We start from the raw sequence: 19,707 nt of genomic DNA on the forward strand, positions 1-19,707 counted from the left end.
TCAGGTTTGTCTTTAATCTGATGTCAATAGTGTGCTTTCATTTGCCCTTTACCCATGTAATAGGCTAGTTAATATTTAAGTGTTCACTTGTTGTTTTTTCCCCTACAGAAAGCTCCAAATCTGATTCCAAATCACTGTCTCGATTTTTGACACAAAGAAAAGCAGATTTTAAAAATAACAAATGAGCTTTCAGGAGTGTAAGAGTTGGGATGGTCTGAGAGGTGGGCTTTCCTTCTCCCATCTGATGTGTGACTTTTTTTTCCCCCTGACGTTTTAGACTTTTCCTGGTAAACCAGAGTGAATTCTCCCAATTTCATTTATCAGTACTTTGCAGTTCCCATCTTGAACGTTTGCATCATTCTTTTATCCATCCCTGCTGTATTTTTACATAAATTTGCCAGGCTTTTGGGGTATGTTTTGGACAAAGTCTGCATTTGATAAAAGGTGACCTTTGGTTTTGGTTGTCTGGCAGACTTGAGTGCTAATAAGCTGAAGGATGAGGTGTTTAATGAGTCCTGTGTATAGAAATAATGATAGATGACTTATTTGGAATTCTACAGACACAGCATGGCCAGGCATGCTGAGGAGTGCCTGGAACTGCACCAGCCTTACACTGGGAAGCTTATTGATTACACAGAGACAGGCTACATTTTAATAATTTTTGGAACAGTGTACTGCCTCAGGTACTAAAATCCATTAGAGGAGGATTATAAACTTTGCTTTAACCTGGATCCTAAATTGTTTCTTGGTATACAGTCAACAGCAGCTCTGTGAGATCAATCACAGGTACTAAGGCATATAAAAATCAACTTGTTTCATTTTAATTGCTGGTACACCTGACTCTCTGTGAGGCAGCTGTTCATAAAGCTAAATTGCTTTTCTGCCAGACAGGAGTTTCATTTCACTTCGTGGTAGATTTTTGCCTTATACACTTAACCAGCATTTTGCTTTGCTTTCCCCCTCCTTCCCCCTCGCCTATGATTTTCATTTCTCTCTGGATAATTTTCACTGTTTTGCCTTCTCTCCTCATTAGCAGAAGCTGCAGCCTCGCCAGTGAGTCAGCTTTAATAAAGTAGGTGGATTGTTTGAATTATTAGTTGATGTAAAGGTACAGACCTGGAGCTCTTCTTGGTAGTCCCTGTTAACCTGTGCAATGTGAGCAGTTTTGCCTGCAGACTCCTAATCAGCTCATAAAAACTGCTGGCTCTGTTGATGGGTATATTAAGAACAGATAGATCTATTTGAAGTTGTATTCTGTTTTCTGTTTGGCTGCATGTTTTTTTTGTAGGGGAATTCTATAAAGCCATTTAGTTTTTTCATTCCTGGTTTTGCATCTCCTGTCAGCCTGTCTTTTGATAGGGAAAAATCCATGTTCAGTTTGTAACAAGTTATTTCCTTGTCTGAAGTTAATCATAGGCTTTAGTATCGGAAAAGGAGGAACACACCTGAGTCTTGACCTCCCACATAATGTATTAAACATGGCTGTTGCCCTCATCTTCTTTCAGCAGAATGGGCTTATAAATACCTACCTGCTGCCCAGCATGGACACAAGATGCTGCTCTGTTCTGAAGAGTATTGGATGCTTTCCCATTTCCAGTCAATTTGAGAATTTTCTGTGTCCTTCAAGAGGCAATTGAAGCTTCTGTATCAGGTCAATACTTTCAGGCTCATAGTAAATGCAGGGAGATAAGAACAAAATTACTGCTTTTTGTTTATTGAAAGGCAGCACTTGCTGGAAAGAGAAGAGGTGAATGCAAGAGACAGGTGAGCAAAACCAGAGCACTGAATTTTGGGAAAAGAGTAATGGTTCCAGCACAACAGTTGTGCAAATGCTGAATTTGTGCATGGCATTACAGTAATGGCCTATTAGGGAAGTAAGTGGTGGCAATTAGGGTGATTTGGACATGATGTCTGTGATTCTGGAGGCAAAGGGAGTCAGTGGCATTGGAGAAAAGATGCACAGCTTTGAGAATTGAACACAGCATATAAAGTAATGTCATATTGTCAAGGACAATTCCAGGAGTACACAGCACTGAGTAATTCTGTATTTATATATTTTACTAAAATTTTTACCCTCATGATAGCCTTGACCCTGTAGATTTTAGATTTTAGCACGCTCTGTGGCTTTTCCAATGGGTTCACTCCTGTGAAAAAATGAAGGGGATTTTTATTCCTATGATTGATTCCCATAATTTCACGAGTTAAGTTCCAATGTTACTTGTCTGTTTCTGCTTTATTTCTCATTTTTCATTCATGTGCATTCTGTGCCTGTCTTAGTTGCCCCTTCTGTAGCAGGTTTTAAAATGCAGGTTGTAGGTGGAAGGGGCAGAGGGACAGCACACACCTCTCGCTGTGGTGCTGGGAAGCTTGAGAAAAAGGGAGCTCTTCAGAACTCCCTTTTCATTTTCTCCTGTCTGCACTTAGTAATTTGCACTGACTTGGGATTTTTGGGGTGTTGGGGCAATGAGAAAAGCATTCTATAAGCACAGCCATCTTGCAGATCTCTTGAGATCTTCTGGAGGCTGCAGTCCATTTCAGTGGGCCTCAGTGATTCACATAAAGCACATCCCTTGCAGCTGCTCTGCTTCTCCTTAAGCTCCTCTTGTCAAGGCTTCTGTGAAAGCAGACAAAACCCAAAATCCTCTCCTGTGGCCTTTTGTCTCCTTCAAAAGGTTGGTAAAGCCACACTTGTGTGTTTCCATGCTGAATTTCTGGAGATTTCATCACTTAGCAATGTGGAACGAGCCTTAGCTCATCCTCTCCTCTCTTGTGTGCCTGCCGAACGCCTTCTTCTGCTGGGTCTGTCTTCAAAGGCAAAGAGGGTTTGCAAAATTCAGCCAGAGTTGAAAGGAGAACCTGCTGTTTGCAGGGATTGTTCTCTCAGTGTTCCTTGGCTGTGGAATGCACTCCCTCGTCGCTCTCAAATAGCCTGAATTTGGTTTACATGGTTCTGAAATAAATTAATGGCTATCTCAGTGCAACTTAACTCTTAATTACCTGGAAGGACAACATTTTAAACCAGAAGTGAACTTACCCTTTAAATAAAGCACCGATTCTCTTCCTTGAAAAAGGCCTGTCAAGTGGTTAGTGGTGTTTAGGTAGATCTCTCCTCCACAGAACTGCCAGATAGTAAAACAAAGACATGATTTAACAGTTTTTCTGTGACTGGGCCAAACTCTGGACAAGTTGTTTTGCTGTAAGAAGGGGCCAAGAATTCCTTCTCTGTGTGTGTAATCTGGGAGTCATTGTTGAGAATAATGAGCCGTCTGAATTGGAAGAGCCCCGTGGCTCACCTGGATCAACCAGCTACCATGGTGATGGACATGGTGTAAAAATCTCAGTAAAACAGAACCCTAGGATATTATATTCTCTCTAGTGTTTATTGTAAGTTCCAGGCAAACACTCCCAGAAATGAAAATCTTCTAGCCAATGTTAAATGTAACTCAACCTTGACTTGTGGAATTCATCTTTGGAATGGAAAAATTGTTTGTCTCTGTGTCCAATTAATTCTTGGCTTTCATTTGAAACTGCCAGAGAGTTTGCCAACCCAGTTTTGATGGGTTTTATTTATGTAATATAAATCCTTGTCAGCTTGAGAATTAGTCTCTTATATTCATTGGAAAGGGATTTTATATTCATCAGCAACCTGGATGTTGTACACAGGAGACCCAAAAATGCAAGAATCTGTCTTACCTTATGAGTCAGAGTTAAATGCTCTCTTTGAAGAGCTGTCGACCCTGCATGCCCCATACAGGCAGCAGGTAAACCAATGAAACATTGATTATTTAATAGAAAACAGATACATTATCGTCTTCCTGCCTAAAACCTCTGCTAGGAAGTAAGCTTCCTGAGTTCCTCAACCTGATGAGGAACCCAATGAGGTTTTCAATTTTTCATACTTGCAAGATCTCTCAATTTTTTCTCCAGATGAGAAACAGTAATGACTGTAATGCTTTTGATCAAACACTTAAGACATATTGATGAGTGTTTTGAGAGTTACTGCAAGTTTCCTTTGCGGATTTTTCTTGGATTCATTCCAACGTTTGGATTAGACCTGTTCTTTCTTGCTGTTGTCAATTTTGCTGTTATGTTCCGGTACATATTTCCCACTCCTAATCTTTCCTTAGCACAGAAGAGGAGGAGGATGAGTGCTGTTCTCACTCCTGGTGTGTGGATATCAATCCTACCCAGAATGTTTTGCCTGAACATCATGCTGAGCTCCCAGCTCTCTAGTGATTTGGTCAAACCTCTAATAAACAGAGTTCTCAGGAGCTGGAGCCTCCTGGTTCGCCATGTGCTTGGCAAGATGCTGGTCTTCCACAGCAGCCTCGGGTATTTGCTTTGGCAGAGTGCCTGGGAAAGGTGATGTGTGTCCAGCAGGGATAAAGAGTGGCTTGAACAGTTTCCTTCTCATAGAGACATTGCTGGGAGTGTGTGACCAGGAATGTGGGCATTCCAGCTCAGGATTTTCACTGATGACATGTGTCCATGTCCTCCAGGAGAAAACTCTGGAAAAAGTCAGGACCAAATCAATATTGCTAGGAATGTGTCTCAATCATGTTTACGGAGAGATTTGAGTTAAAACCTCATTTCATGTTTTGCTTACTTACACAGAATCCTTTTTGCCTACCTATTTAACTGCTTCCAAATAATTCTTACCAAAAGAAGTTGTAGAGTAGGAAGTGTACATCAAAAAAGTGTGAACGGCAGAAAAAAATTATGCTGACTTTACACCCTTTCCTGAACATAATTTGTATTTCTGTATTCTCTTGTTCTTTAATGTGCTTGAGAGAAAGTGACAATGGAAGAAATAGAACTATAATTTAGTATATAGAAAACTTTAAATTCATTTGCATAATTCTATATGTACGGGGTTCTGAAGGATAAATATGGACAAGCACAGCTAGCTGCCTTTTTCTGCAAGTACACAAGTGTCTGAATGTGTATAATCATTTAATGTAATATATTATTTTCCCATAATGCATAAAATACCTTAGAAGTATAAAATTGTTTGTAGTTTTAGTGCAAACTAATATCAGCAATTGTAGCAGGGAAATAATAGAAAGTTTAAAATAAAGTTATTTTAATCTACAAATTACAGGAGCAAACAAAAATAGAAGTGAAGCAATCAAAATGATAAAATGGAGATTTTTTATTCTAAATCATCAGTTTAAGATTTTACCCACAGGAAGTATGAAGTCTGCTCTGAAATTACGGAGCTGAATTTCCAGGAATCCCTTTGTTAGAGTAAGGATGTGGGAGTTTGAGCAGGCTGTTGTTGCAGGGGGAATTATCTGGTAGGCAGTGCCCTCCAGGACAGGTGTGCATTATTGGAAATAATGGACACTTTGCTCTGCTCAGCCTGGGCAGGATCTCATCCAGAGTCCCTGGGCAGAGTCAGGATGCTGCACTGCAAGGCAAAGTCTGTGCAGAAGGAAGGGAAGCCATAGGAGAGCAGAAAGAAGAGAGAGCTCCAAAATCAGCCCTCTGGGGAAAGGCTTCTGGAGCCGCTTCACAGAGAGAAGATAAAGGGATGGTACATGAAAGGTGCTTTCAGCATGGCAAGGGAGAAATTTTGATGTACATCTACAGATAGGAAAAAAAATACACTTAAAATACAATTACATTTATCTTGTACATTGGGAAAACTTCCTAATGGAGAGGTTAATTAAACATTGGAACAAGGCTGAGTTTAAATGAAAACAAGCCATTCTAAATAATAAAACCAAGCAGCAGTAAAATCTCAGAAACAGCAAATCAGCTTTGTTTTGGTGTCTGTACCAGTCAAATTCTTTGGCCAGCCAAACAGGACTGTGCAGCTGACTTCTCCTCCAGCCCTTGCTTTGAGGAATGCTTTTGTGAGCTTAAGCAGTGGGAAGGGTGGTGGGAGGAGCTGGAGCTCCTCCTCTGGCTCCCCACTCTTGGCTTGCAGCACCTTGTTCAGTCCAAACCGCTGTCACAGACCAGACACCGTGGCTGAAGTCAACAGCAGACCACACTTGTCCCCCCAGGCAGGTTCTTGTGGCCACATTGTGGGTGTAATCCTCATGGATTATATAGACTTCCCAGCATTCTGTTAAATCCTAATGGATTTAATGGACTCCTGCCACTGGAGAATTTGTGGTTACACACATAGTACCGAGTGCAGGAGACACTGGGTTGTTTATTGAGATGCTCCCAAGCTGTTGATACCAGGCTGATAAGATTTGTTTTACACAGATAGCTGTGTGGGTCATTAGTGAAGAACTGAAACAGATGATTACTGAAAATAATTGATTTTCAAACTACGGTTCTTTCTCAATTAAAATTATCCTGAGGCACTCAAAAGCTATAATTTAAAGTTGTAATAGAAATACAAGCAAGTCCTCACTTGATATTTTAGATACAAGAACCATTTTGAGTCATGTGAACTGTAAAAAACAACCCTTTTTATAAGAAATTGTCTAAGTTTATTTTTTTTATTGGATTAAAATTGAATTTGTTTTGGTTTTCAAGTGTGTTCCAGTCAGGAAACTGGAGGCCATTTTTTTTATTGGGGAAATAATGGGCACAAAGCCCCACTGCGGTGTCATCAGCTCAGAGTTTTCCATTGGCTTGGATGGCAGCCAAATGTCATTACTCAGTGCCCTAAACATGAGATTTCACCCTGAGAATGGGGGAAACAATATCAGCCCTGGCTCTCCTGAGCTTACTGTGGGCAACCAAGCTGGTCCCTTTAGTTCCAGAGTGCTTTGTGCTTCGTTTGGTAGAGGTAAGTCAGTATATCTGATGAAGAATTTCAATGCTTAGGGCGTGGGGATTGTCTCTTAGAGCTGTTAGACAGCAGCAATATCCACAGTACACATGTGCTGGGAGACATTTCACCCTGCCTCTCTTACCCTTCTGCTTTTGACCCTTGTAGGATTATTCCACCCCAGTTTTAAGACTCCTAATTCTGTTCACTCTTCAGCTTTTTCCCACTTCTCATCTGACTTGGTGAAAAATTTTTGGAGGCTTAATTTTGTGAAATGGAGTTTGTAAAGGGTTGTGGTTATTTGACATGAGAAGTTGCAAGAGAAAATCCGTGTTTGCAACAAAAATAAATTCTTACTGTCAGGAAAATTAAATCCACAAACGCCAGAGGTTTATGTCCAAAAAGGAGACAGAGGAGTCCTTTTTCTTTATTCGAATAAAGGGAGAGGCCATGGGGCATTCCCCTGGGGTCTCTCAAATTCTTGGAGGGCGCAGCCTCCTTTTTATCCTAATTCCCGGCCGCTTGTCCCTTCTCTCTTTCCCCATAGGCTGAGGTACTTGAGAGGTACAGGCTTCCCGGAACGCCTGATACCGGCGGTGATACCTTCCCCCCCCCCCCCCCCCATGCATAATCCCTTCTTAACTTTTATAGAATTCATAGTGTTCTTTTAGTGTCCCTTTGATCTTCTACTGGAATCCATCCCATTGTTTCTGTCGTCTCTCACTGATAGTACACCTTATCAACTGACCCACAGCTTGTTTGTAAAGACAAACCTGTCATTCCTCTCAATCCCTCCTCTTTTAATTTTTGTTAATAATTGTCTTTACAAACTTTAGTTATCATTGACTTAATTTCTTGTTCTTGGGTCTTTTTTGGCTTTGCAATTATTTGCAGGGGCATCACTCTGTGCCCTTTTGTAGCCATCTCTGGGTCAGTAGGCACTGCTACTACCTGCATTCTTTTGATCACATGTTGAATGAGTTGTATGAAGCAAGGGATCATGCATGGTAAAAAGATTAGAGTTGCTACAACACATAAGAGGAAAAAAAGCATTTGTTTGACCCATAGGCCACCAGGTAACCATGAAAACATGTCCCATTCCCATCCTTTCCATGTTTGGACCGGTACATGGGCTAACTTTCTTATTCCTTTTGTTATTTGTTTCACTACCTTTCCATTGTCATCTATTTGCAAACAGCAGTTTGAGTCATTAAATTTTCCACACACCCCCCCTTCTTCTGCTAATAAGTAGTCTGATACCATCCGATGTTGAAATATTGCATTTCTCATCTGAGTAGACTGGTCAGCAAGAAGGTCAAGAGCTGTAGCTGTCTGGTTGATTATTATTTCAAAGACAGCTTGCAACCTAATTATCCGATTTAGATTATAAATGGGTTCTCTGGCACCTGATATTAATTCATTTGGGTTCCAGGTAGCTGGTCCATAGTGTTGTATGATTCGTTCAGGTGGCCATTCATCTTTTCCCCACTTTTGGGTGCTCTTTCCAACCAGGGATGTATCAATGGACCGCTTCTCTCTAATTAGATCATCATATACTTTGATTCCTAACTGATTTCCCTGAACTTGTGGTAGCAGAAAGAACAATGGTCTAATATACCCCACATAACATATTCCTGACCAGTTTGGGGGTAGCCTGCGGTAAGCATTTTGGCCACAAATCCAGTAATGCCCCTTTAGAGCCCAGGTCCCATTAGCGAAGGGACCTTTCCAATTTTCATCATCAACTGGTGGGTCAAAATACAGCTTACTTCCAGGGCCTAGTGGTCCACCAACAATAGTTGCCTCGCCATAAGAATCACAATATTTACATTTCCAAGCTCCTACATGAGGCTTCCACTTGCAATCACATCCCAGATCTGTTTTATTAGATCTGGACCAGAACTTACTGAAAAGGGTTCGAGTTCCATTCCGGTGTTGCCATTTCCACTGATAGTCTCGGACAACATGTGTCGGACTTGTGGAATTATCTCGGGGGCAGCTTAAAAATAAAGGGTCAAAAAACTTATCTTTTTTCACTGCTTTACAGCCTTCAAAATCTTTTTGGTAATTATGGAAGGAACACCTTACCCAGCTACCATTAGTGAGTTTAACATGTGTTTGATTCCATCTGCCTTGATATCTGGAACAGTCATAAGGAGGGCAGTTGGGGGTCCAACAATCTAAACCCAAAGATAAAGTCCAGTCACAAACGCTCTTTCCCACATATGTGCTTCCTGTTCTGTTTAGGCAATAAATGCCTCTTTCAGAAGAATGAAGCTGCCATGGACTTCCTTCTTTGTCCCAAAATCCTGTTTCATTATGGACTTCACTCAGGGTGCTAACCCACCATTTAGGCTCGACTGGGCTGGCTACCCATGGCCAGCTTTCAGATCCCCCCGGCCCCCCGCAGACCCAACAGTTCTTAAGGTTAAAGGTTTTTGCTACTTGTTCTCCTAAAGTAAAAAAATTATTTTCCCACTTTAGACTCCAACTTAACTGAAAATATAAAGGTAAAATTATTAAGAGAGACATTCTAATAGTGTTACAATCTAATTTCTAATTTTCAATTTCACGTTGTCTTCTACACCACCTGTGGCAAGTGAAAGCACAGAAACAGTTTAGCATAAAGAAAGCAATGACAGCATGGATTGGCTCCTAGTGTCTGGAGATTTGAGAGTAGGGATGCCCATACAGACTATTTCAGCAGTCAGTCTGTGGGTAGGCACTCAGGGCTTCCCCCGATGTCGACGCACCAGCTACTGCTCCGGGCCACTCCTGCGGAGTGTCAGTCGCGGCTTCCCATCCTTCTCCTCCAGCTGAGATGTCCAAATCTCTGGAGCTTTAGAGACCTTGACTCGAGTGTGATGTGTCCACCCGTGTTCAGCTGTCTTGACGGCTGTTTCTGTAGTCAGTAACACCTGGAAAGGTCCACGCCACTTAGCCACCAGGGGTGCTTCTTTCCACTCCTTAACTAGGACCCAGTCTCCTGGTTGGATATTATGCACAGCAAAGTCCAAAGGCAGGGTCTGTGTCAGCTGAGCTTCCTGTCGAAGAGATTTCACAAGAGACAGTATCCGAGCCACATACTGTTTTAGATATACATCACTTATCTCTACCCCCGCCCCAGGCTGAGAATTACAAGGATAAGGAATTCCAAACATCAATTCAAAGGGAGATAGTTGAATATCTTCCCTAGGTCTGGCTCTTATTCTTGCTAAAGCCAGTGGTAAGAGCCGCAGCCATGGCATTTTGGTTTCTATCACTAGCTTCAGAAGATGTTTTTTTTATCTCTCCATTCATCCTTTCAACTTGGCCTGAGCTTTGGGGATGCCAGGGAGTGTGGAGGTTCCATTGTATCCCTAAAGCAGTCATTACTCCTTTCAGAATTTTTCCAGTAAAATGAGTTCCTCTATCTGAGTCTATTGCTTCTACCATCCCATATCTTGGAATTATTTGTTCCAAGAATACTTTAATAACTGACCCTGTGGTTGCTGAAACAGCAGGGAAGGCTTCTGGCCATCCTGTTAATTGACATATTATTACCAAGAGATATTTAAATTTCCCCACCCGGGGCATCTCAGTAAAATCTACCTGGCATCTTTGGAAGGGACGTACGGCCCAAGGCTTTCCACCCCTGGCCAGTTTCTTTGTAGCTTTGTTATTTGTCTTAGCACAAATTAAACAACCATCAACAGCTCGTTTTGCTAGAACAAAAAGACCCACAGCAACATACATCTTGAGGAAGGTTTCTGCTATCCCTCGGGAGCCCCAATGACTCCCTTCGTGGAGCTGTTTTAGCAGTTGTAAGGCTAAAGCTTTCGGTATCCACTGCTTACCATCTCTTGTAAACCAATTACCCCCTCTTTCTTCTGCCCCACTCTTTTTGACTATCTCAAGTTCTTCTGGTGGAAAAGACAGTTTTTCTGGCAAGGGGGTAATTACTGGGAGCAAGGGAAGTAACTTAGAGATTTCTGGCAACAGTGCAGCTTTTCGAGCTTCTTCATCAGCCAGTCTGTTTCCTATTGCCTCTTCCGAGCACCCTGCCTGGTGTCCCTTGATGTGTATTATTGCTACCTTTTTTGGTAAATTCACCACTTCCAATAGGCGGGAGATTAAGTTCTCATGAGCTAACGTTTTTCCTCTGCAGGTTAATAAACCTCTCTCTTCCCACAGTTTCCCAAATGCATGTATCACACCATATGCATATTTAGAATCAGTAAAAACATTTACTGTCTTGTCTCGGTATAACTCACAGGCTCTCACGAGTGCATAGAGCTCGGCTGTCTGAGCTGACCAGGTGGGCGGTAGCCTCCCCCCTTCCTTTAATTGCTTTCCATTCACAACAGAGTACCCTGTAAACCGTCTTCCTTCTATTACCCTTGAAGACCCATCAATAAACACATTTTCTCCTTCAGGCCACGGAATGTCTCGCAAATCATTCCTTGCCCTAGTCTGCAGATCTATTACTTGAATACAATCATGGACTTTGCCTTGGCTCTCCTCCTCGGGGCCATTCAAACAGGAGGCTGGGTTAAAACTTTCCTTGCTTTTAAATTCTAAATCCTCCTGTTCTAATAAACACATCTCATATTGTAACAACCGAGAGCTGGTCATCCACTTAGAGGCTCTCTCAGTTAACAAAGCTTTAATCTGGTGTGAAACTTTAACAATCAGATAACCCCCCCTTGTCAGCTTTCTAGCCTCAGCGACCATCAGCGCTGTGGCTGCACAGTTTTGCAAACAATGGGGCCAGCCTCTGGCCACCGGGTCTAACATTTTTGAAAAATAGGCAACAGGTCTTTGTGTTCCCCCATGCTCTTGAACTAAAATTCCTTTTGCATGGCCTTGTGTAACATCTACATATAATTCAAAATCTTTTTCTATATCTGGAAGAGCTAGGACTGGGGCTTTAACCAATTTGTCTTTTAACTTTTTAAAACTTTGTTCTCCTTCTGGTGTCCATACTACAACATTAGGACTGTCTTGTGTTAAAAAGCTATATAAAGGTCTGGCCACAACAGAAAAGTCTTCTATCCACACTCGGCAGTATCCTACCAACCCTAAAAACTGCCGCAATTCCCTTTTTGTTTGGGGTAATGGTACTTGTAGAATTCCTTGTATCCTTTCTGGATCAATACACTGTAACCCTCCAGTTAAAATATGCCCTAAATATTTGACCTGTTTCTCTACTAACTGTGCTTTCTTTTTAGACACTCTAAGTCCTTTTTTAGCAAGAAAATTAAGCAGTTTCACAGTAGCTCTTTCAACCATTTCTTCTTGTTCTCCTGATAACAATAAATCATCTACATACTGTAACAACTCCTGAGGGTGGAGTAAATTCTCTTAGTATTTTTTGCAAAGCTTGTCCAAACAATACAGGTGACTCTGTATAACCCTGTGGGAGGACTGTCCAAGTCAATTGCTGTTTTATCATTTTGCCTCCTTCTTCTTGTTCCCACTCAAAGGCAAAGTACTGTTTACTCTCTTCTGTAATCGGACACCCCCAGAAAGCATCCTTTAAATCCAGTACTGAATAGTACTGATGTGAGGAGGGGACCTGGTTCAGAATCGTATAGGGATCCGGAACTGTGGGATGCCTTGATTTGACAATTTTATTTATTATTCTTAAATCTTGCACCATTCTGTAGGTTCCATCTGGTTTCTTAACTGGTAAGATAGGGGTGTTATAAGGAGACATGCATGGTTCCAACAGACCTGCCTTTAGCAGGGACTCAATGATAGGCTGTAACCCCTTCTTTCCCTCCCTTGAAAGAGGGTATTGTTTTTTTGACACAACTTGTCCTGGTTGCTTCAAAGTAATTTGGAGAGGCTCTATGTCTAATTTTCCATATTTTCCCGGGGCTGCCCACACTTCGGGATCTATTTCAGCATAAGCTCTCTCAGACATTTTACACAAAGATATTACAGTGCTGGACTCAGTGTCATTTTTTATAATACTGATTTGCATTCCCATTTTTGCCATTAAATCTCTTCCCAGTAAATTACAATCACAATTAGGAACAAACAGGAACTCATGCATTTCAAACTTGTCCCCCATATCTATTAACAATGGTTGAATAAAATACACTCGCTCATCTTTTCCGCTTACTCCTTGAATAACCAATGACCTCTTTGACATTTTCCCCCCTTTAGGTATAAAATTTAAGGTGGATCGAGAGGCACCTGTGTCTACTAGAAAACACACCTCCTCTCGATCCGGACCCACCTTAAAAGTTATCAAGGGCTCCTGAGTGGTGGGTCCCTGGTATAATGGAAGCCCCTGACATCCCTAACAATCCATTTCCATTATCCTCTGGACTTCTTCCTCTTGTGGGTCCAGCTCTTTCTGTGGGCATTCCCTTTTCCAATGCCCTTCTTTCCTGCAGATGGCACATTGGTTCCTCCCCAGACGCTGTTTGGGTCGGTTTTCCTCTGTCGAGGGGGGGATGCCCTGCACACCTCTTTGTGGCCGACCCCGTCCCCTCTGCCCCGGGGGACCCCTTGGACCTTGTGGTTTATTCTTTTGGGGCTGCAAAAACTCTGCCATCATTTTTGCTTTAGCTTTTACTTTTTCTTCATCCCTTCTTACATATATTTGCTGTGTTTTTCTCACCAATTTCTCTAGAGGCTTATTTTGCCACTCTTGATCTTTTTGTACTCCTTTCCTTATGTCAGGCCAAGCTTTAGTAATAAATTGTACTTTTAACAATGTGTCAAAGGCTTGCCCCTCAGGGTCCATTCCCCCATGCTTACGCAAGGCATCCCTAATCCTCTCTAACCAATGAGAGGGGCTTTCATGCTTCTCCTGTTCTAATGACATAGCCTTAGCTATGTTGTTAGTTCTAGGAGCTGCTGATTTGATTGCCCTAATCAAATAAGCACGGTAATCACGGAGGCGAGCCAGGCTGGCCTGGTTATTTGGATCCCACTGGGGGTCCGCCTGTGGGATGGCATCATCCACTATAGGTACATTAGGTCCAGCTCCCCCCACTGCCTGTGGGTGTTCATCTTCCCACAGCTGCCGAGCTTTTTGCAAAATCATCCGTTTCTCTGATGGCCCAAACAAAATCCCCAAAAGAAAATCCCAGTCTTTCCAGGTATAATCTGCGTTTCCCAAATATTCTTCTATCTTTTCCCCCACCCCTATGGGATCATCCAAGTATGGGGGTAATTCTTTTTTCAATCCTCTTATATCTTGGGTAGTAAGTGGTACGACTACAAACCCAAATCCTCCCCCTTGACCTCCCAAAGGGACTTGGCGGAGTGGCATTTGATGGATCCCTGTCTCTTGGGTCCGGGGGGCTTCTGATGCTCTAAATTGAGTTCCCCTTCTAGTTCTAGGGGGTGATATGATATGCTGCTCCCCCCCCCCCACACCATTGTTATTCTCAGGTGGAGCTGTAGGAACAGCATTTCCCTGATCCCTTTGCCCTGGAAGGTGGGGATACAGGGCATCTGCAGCTGCCCCTGGGTCAGTTGGTAACACCGGAGGGCAAGACGGGGGAAGGTGCTGAAAAACATCCCAATCTTCACCATTTTCTTCTTCCCCCCCTTTTTCCTCTTCTCCTTTTTTTCTTAACACATAGATTTCTCCTGTTGCTTGTTTAAACCATATTAATCCACATTCTCTTTCAATCCATCCTTTCCAATTCTCTTCTAGATACCTCCACAGAATTCGACACAAATGAATCTTATCTGTTCCATAAGATGGCCATATAAGTCCATTCGGCAACTTATACTCTGGCCATACATAATAACAATATTTCACCATCATCTCCATAGTTACTTCTGTGTGAATGCATAATCTGTCCCAAGATCTCAGCATTCTCCCCAAGGGACTCTCCGGGGGTATTGTGGGATCGTCATCCCTTTTGCCGAGACCCCTTCCCGGCTGTACCCTTGCACCCCTCCATGGGTGCCCTGTTTGACCTGTGCTACCCTCCATGGGTGCCCTCCCAGGCTTGCCTGTGCTACCCTCCCTGGGTGCCCTCCCAGTCTTGCTCCCCGAAGATCCCATTTTACTCACCGGTGAGGTTTTCAGTGGTCCTTCCCTGTGGACTCTTCACGGACCCCCCTGGTCCGCCACTCGTCTGTCTCCTGGACAGTCTCGGGAACCCAATCGATCGCCCGGTGCCGGCCGCCACCAAGGGGAGCTGATCACCGAAACTGGGTGAGGCGCGCCTTCAGCTCCGCTCGCTGCCCGCCGCCCCGGACGGTGGAAATATCCCGGACGAGCCCCCAAAATTGTCAGGAAAATTAAATCCACAAACGCCAGAGGTTTATGTCCAAAAAGGAGACAGAGGAGTCCTTTTTCTTTATTCGAATAAAGGGAGAGGCCATGGGGCATTCCCCTGGGGTCTCTCAAATTCTTGGAGGGCGCAGCCTCCTTTTTATCCTAATTCCCGGCCGCTTGTCCCTTCTCTCTTTCCCCATAGGCTGAGGTACTTGAGAGGTACAGGCTTCCCGGAACGCCTGATACTGGCGGTGATACCTTTCCCCCCCCCCCCCCCCATGCATAATCCCTTCTTAACTTTTATAGAATTCATAGTGTTCTTTTAGTGTCCCTTTGATCTTCTACTGGAATCCATCCCATTGTTTCTGTCGTCTCTCACTGATAGTACACCTTATCAACTGACCCACAGCTTGTTTGTAAAGACAAACCTGTCATTCCTCTCATTACCCAAGAAGTTCCTCCCTCAAACCTTTGCTGTAGGCTCTATTGATAGAGTGACTTTGGTATCTTTATATCTCCTCAGTGCTTTGACTTGGACAGAAAATATTGATCTGTAGCATGATCTGTCCAAGGGCAACAGCATCATTAATTGCTAAGTGATCTGCAGAACAATTAGAGACCTCCTGGCTGGTGTGCAGAGAGATGAATGGAGCTGTCTGCCTAATCAGATACAGTTGTATCTATCTATGGACCCAATTGTGTTGTTCTGAAATGCCCTCAACATCTGTCACTTCCCCCTTCTCACAGGAGCATATGCTGTGCTCTGCTCTGCAGGTCCTGCTCTGAAGCCTTCGAGGAGGATTTTATTGGGCTGGGACAGAATAGGGAGAGTTTTTAAGGGAATTTTTATCCCTTGTTTACCTGTTCAGATGTGCTTTGTGAGAGATGAGCAGAATTAAACTAGAGGTTCTAAGCATCGAAGAAGCTGTAATTCACATTTGCATTAACAGCATCAAGGCAGGACAAATGCATTAGAAATTAACTCAGAGCTTGAGTGCAGGGAATTTAGAACTTAGGGGAACAAACAAGATCAGTGTTTTTTGAGGTTGTGTTCTTCAGCACCCAGTGTTTCAAAAGTGAACTTAAGAAGTGAGTGCCACACATGGATGCTGCTTGTGTGTGATACTCAGTTTAGTGCCTCAGTACTAGTATCTGATGTTATTTGCACTTTTTGTTTGCATTTGTTACTGTTTGAAAGCTTTTTTTTTTAATTCTGATGATGAGATTTGTTAGAAAAGTTCCTGTGGCAGTCACTCTGTCATTACAGCTCGAATTTGAAATTGGTTTTGGTTTAAATTATATACAAATTTTAATAAATTTTCCTCTCCACAGTATTGCTTTAACACAAAGCTAATGAGAAATATACCCAGTGGGTAGCTTCCAGTATTTTTGTTGCTGTATCAGGCCTAATTTTGTCAGAATTCTGCAGAGAAGCTGTTATTTCTTTCAGTACAGGCCTTGCTGTGTTCAGCACAAGGGCCAGAAGACTAGCAGGAGCAGGAAAGCTCATACTGGAGAGTGGGTAAGCTGCTGCTTTATGTGGGATTTAGCACCTGCTTCTTTTAAGGAGTGGTTAATCTTTCTAAATTAGCAGCAGATCCACTGACCATCCTTCCAATCCCTCAGAAGGAAAAGGGATGAGGAGTCCCTGCAGTGAGTGATTGAGTGCAATCCCCATTATCCTGTCTCTGGGCAGGGCAGTGGGAAAGAGCCAAGAGGATTTATCTGGTAGATAGAAGGGTTGGAGGGGGAAAGTGATCCTTCTAAAACCACCTGAAAAGCTTTTTGTTCCTTTAAGAAGCAGTTCCTTAAAAAATGGAGCTTTTCTCTAAAAGCAGCTGTATGTTTCCTGTTCTTATTTTGTCTTCTAAGCATCAGTATTCCACACATGGAATACAGCCAGTACTGCTTTTACAAAAACGTTCACAATTTTGGTAGAATGATTTTGTGATGCTTTCATTGACATCACATCGGGGGTTAGGTGATGTGACAGAATAATAAACTGGCTTTCCACTTGTGCAGACAGGTGTTCACTTACACCATAGATCATGTGTAAAAATGAGTCTGGCAGTCCTGTCCCTACTGCTCTGCTTTATAGCCCAAAAGGGGAAGGAAGAAAATGAAAAATACTTAACTCTTGGCAAACTCCCAATTTAATTTTCATCTATATATGTTCTGCTGCCCTCCATTCTAATAAAAAAAAAAAACAAACCCAAGGCCCTGTTCTTTCTGCTGGTCACAAGAAAGGTACCAGAGAGTCTGAGACAAAAGCCTGGACAGCAACAGTGAAATTTTCTACCAGCGCTGTGCTGCAAAGGGGAGGTGTTTGTAGCAGGGGAGATTTGGTCTCTATTCATGCATGATTTTAGTTTCCACAGTTACTGGGATGCTTGGAGGAGTTGGTGCTCGAGGAGACTCCCACAACTCAGCTGTGCTTTTCCTAGCACTGCTCTTGTGTTACTGGCTGGTGGGTTTTGGAGCTGCAGCTCCGAAAGCATTAGTATAGGGACTTAGACATAACACAAGAATTTTTCTGGAGTGCAAGGTATAGGAAGAGAGAGTTTATACAGTCACTGTGTTGTAGTCAGAATTGAGCAGGGCTGTTACAGCCTGTGTAGAGATTCTCTGTAGGTCAGGCTGTGGATCCAGCCTGTACCTCACACAAAGCACTGGGAATAATCTCTCCTGGTGTCTATCCCAGCAATCCAGGGCAATGTTTGCTGTTGAGATCCCAACCCAGAAATGCAAGAGGTTTTGTGTAACACTGTGTCACCACATCTTCGTATAAAAAATGAAAAGCAGATAACTGCGTTTCCAGTGGCTTGTATGCTGTTCCCATGGCAGGTTCTTTGCAGCAAGAGCCCAGCAAGTCACAGCCCTTGAGCTTTTCCTCTGGAACATGAGTGATTTGTCTGATGCTGGCACAGTCACACAGGGCTGGCTCCTGCCACCCTTAGTGATGCTCTGTAGGCTTTTCCTGTGGGATTGAGCTGGGCTGTCTGTAGATTACAGTGGTGCTTACTCAGAACCTAGGGATTCAAAACTCGATGGCGGAGCTCAAGTTTTAGCTTAAACTGAACATGAAGCCTCTGAAGCTGCCTGGGGCTGTCTAGAGTTGTACAACCACATTTAGTAAACAAAATGAATTGTGAACTTCCTTTGTGTGTTACTAGCCATGAAAGGGGAAACTTCAAGAAAAGCACAATTGCTTAATTACTTGAAGTAAATACTTTGCATCTGTGGATAGCTGTTCCTGAGCCAAGGGTGCAGGAAGAGGAGACCAAGTGTTCCAACTTGGAACAGGAGTTTTAAGTTTAAATGTACATGGCTGTGCTCAAATGCAGAAGTTAAAAAAATGTACGTAATTGTAATGATTTTTCAGGATGGGTCCTTTTAATTCAGTTGTGTTTTCTTCTGCTTAGGGTAGAACCTGATTTGTTAGGGAGAGAAGATGTTCCTCTTTTTTATCCCTTTACCCTGTTTACCAGTTTCTTGCTCCAAATAAACCCCTTTGATCAGGTATTGTCATCCTCCTCTCCATTTATATTTGCTAAACTGAATTAATAGCAGCTAAAAGTATCTTTTTCTCAAAGAAGACCTTGTTAACTCTTTTATTGCTGTCACCTTAGACATTTACCTAATCAAACACACAGATTGCAAGCTGTTCCCTGTGTTTGAGTGCCTAATCCCCAGCTGTTCCATGTCTGCCAGCTGCTAAAACAACAAGCATTCATCCTGAAGATGTCTTTAATTCCCTCAGACATTAACAGTAAAATATCAATACACTAGATATGAGAAGTTCCAGCAATTTAGAGAGAATACTAAGATTAACTCACTTGAGAGATAAAGTAAATAATGCTGGCTATTGCAGCAATTATGAATTTCCATGATAAATGTAGCACCTTTGCTTGGAATGCTGAAGAATTTCTGTAAGAAGGGCATATGGCCAGGATAAAACTGTCCTTCAGGTCTGAGGATGACTGCGGGGTGTGTGCCAGGGCAAGGGCTGCCCTTCCTGCCAGGCCACTCCTGGAGGTAGCTGGGGCATTGCCAGGGTAGCCAAGCCCTTCTGGAAGGAGAAATGGATTCCTGCATGGTTGTTACTATTGCCCACTGAACAATGTATATACATTATATCTGTAAATACAGAAATAAAAGACAATATATTCCAACATCCATTCTGCTTGCTATATCAAGCTCTAGTAAAAAGTGTGCTGTTTTCAAGGGCTGCTGTAGCTGTCATTATTGTAGAGGAATTGAGGAGTGAGTTCTGGGAACTTCTGGTCATGGATGGAAATGTAAGTTCTTCTGCCAGTTGCTGAGAGAAAATCCAGCATGGTTCCAACGGGATTGTGCTTCTTTTTTTTTATTTTTTAAGTGTGTGTCACAAAGTATCTGGAACACATTTGACACTGTGTAAAGGCAGATTTGCATTTAGAAAAGTGAGAGTACTAAAATTTTGCACCCAGTTCTAAGTTCAAAATAGTTTCACCATAGCTAATTTGCAAAGAGGAAAACGGTTTCTGTAAGTTCAGTGTCACAAAATAACACTGTCATATTTATAGGCAGCATTTCCAGAAATAACATTCAGCAGCATCTTCACAGGCAGGTAAGAAAAGCCTATTCCTGTTTACAAGATCCTGGTAATGAACCATGAAGGATAGTGCTTTGAAGCCATCTGTCAAGCACCTTCGTGTTTTTTGGGAATTGAAAGTGATTTAATCCATCTCAGAAAAGAAAG

General features: G+C 42.6%; 1 protein-coding gene across 1 annotated transcript in view; it reads right to left on the reverse strand.

Annotated features, from left to right (window-relative positions):
• The window catches only part of LOC131578648 (uncharacterized), a 41,094-nt gene extending 26,137 nt beyond the window's left edge, over positions 1 to 14,957 (reverse strand). The window contains exons 1-3 of the mRNA XM_058837638.1: positions 14,760 to 14,957; positions 7,994 to 9,777; positions 3,035 to 3,119 (exon numbers count right to left, since the gene is read on the reverse strand). Of these exons, the coding sequence (XP_058693621.1) occupies positions 3,035 to 3,119; positions 7,994 to 9,265 (1,357 nt within the window). The 5' untranslated portion in view covers positions 9,266 to 9,777; positions 14,760 to 14,957. The remainder of the gene's footprint in view (positions 1 to 3,034; positions 3,120 to 7,993; positions 9,778 to 14,759) is intronic.
• Between the last annotated feature and the right edge of the window lie 4,750 nt (positions 14,958 to 19,707).

Source organism: Poecile atricapillus, chromosome 4 (assembly GCF_030490865.1).
Source record: "Poecile atricapillus isolate bPoeAtr1 chromosome 4, bPoeAtr1.hap1, whole genome shotgun sequence".
NCBI lineage: Eukaryota > Metazoa > Chordata > Aves > Passeriformes > Paridae > Poecile > Poecile atricapillus.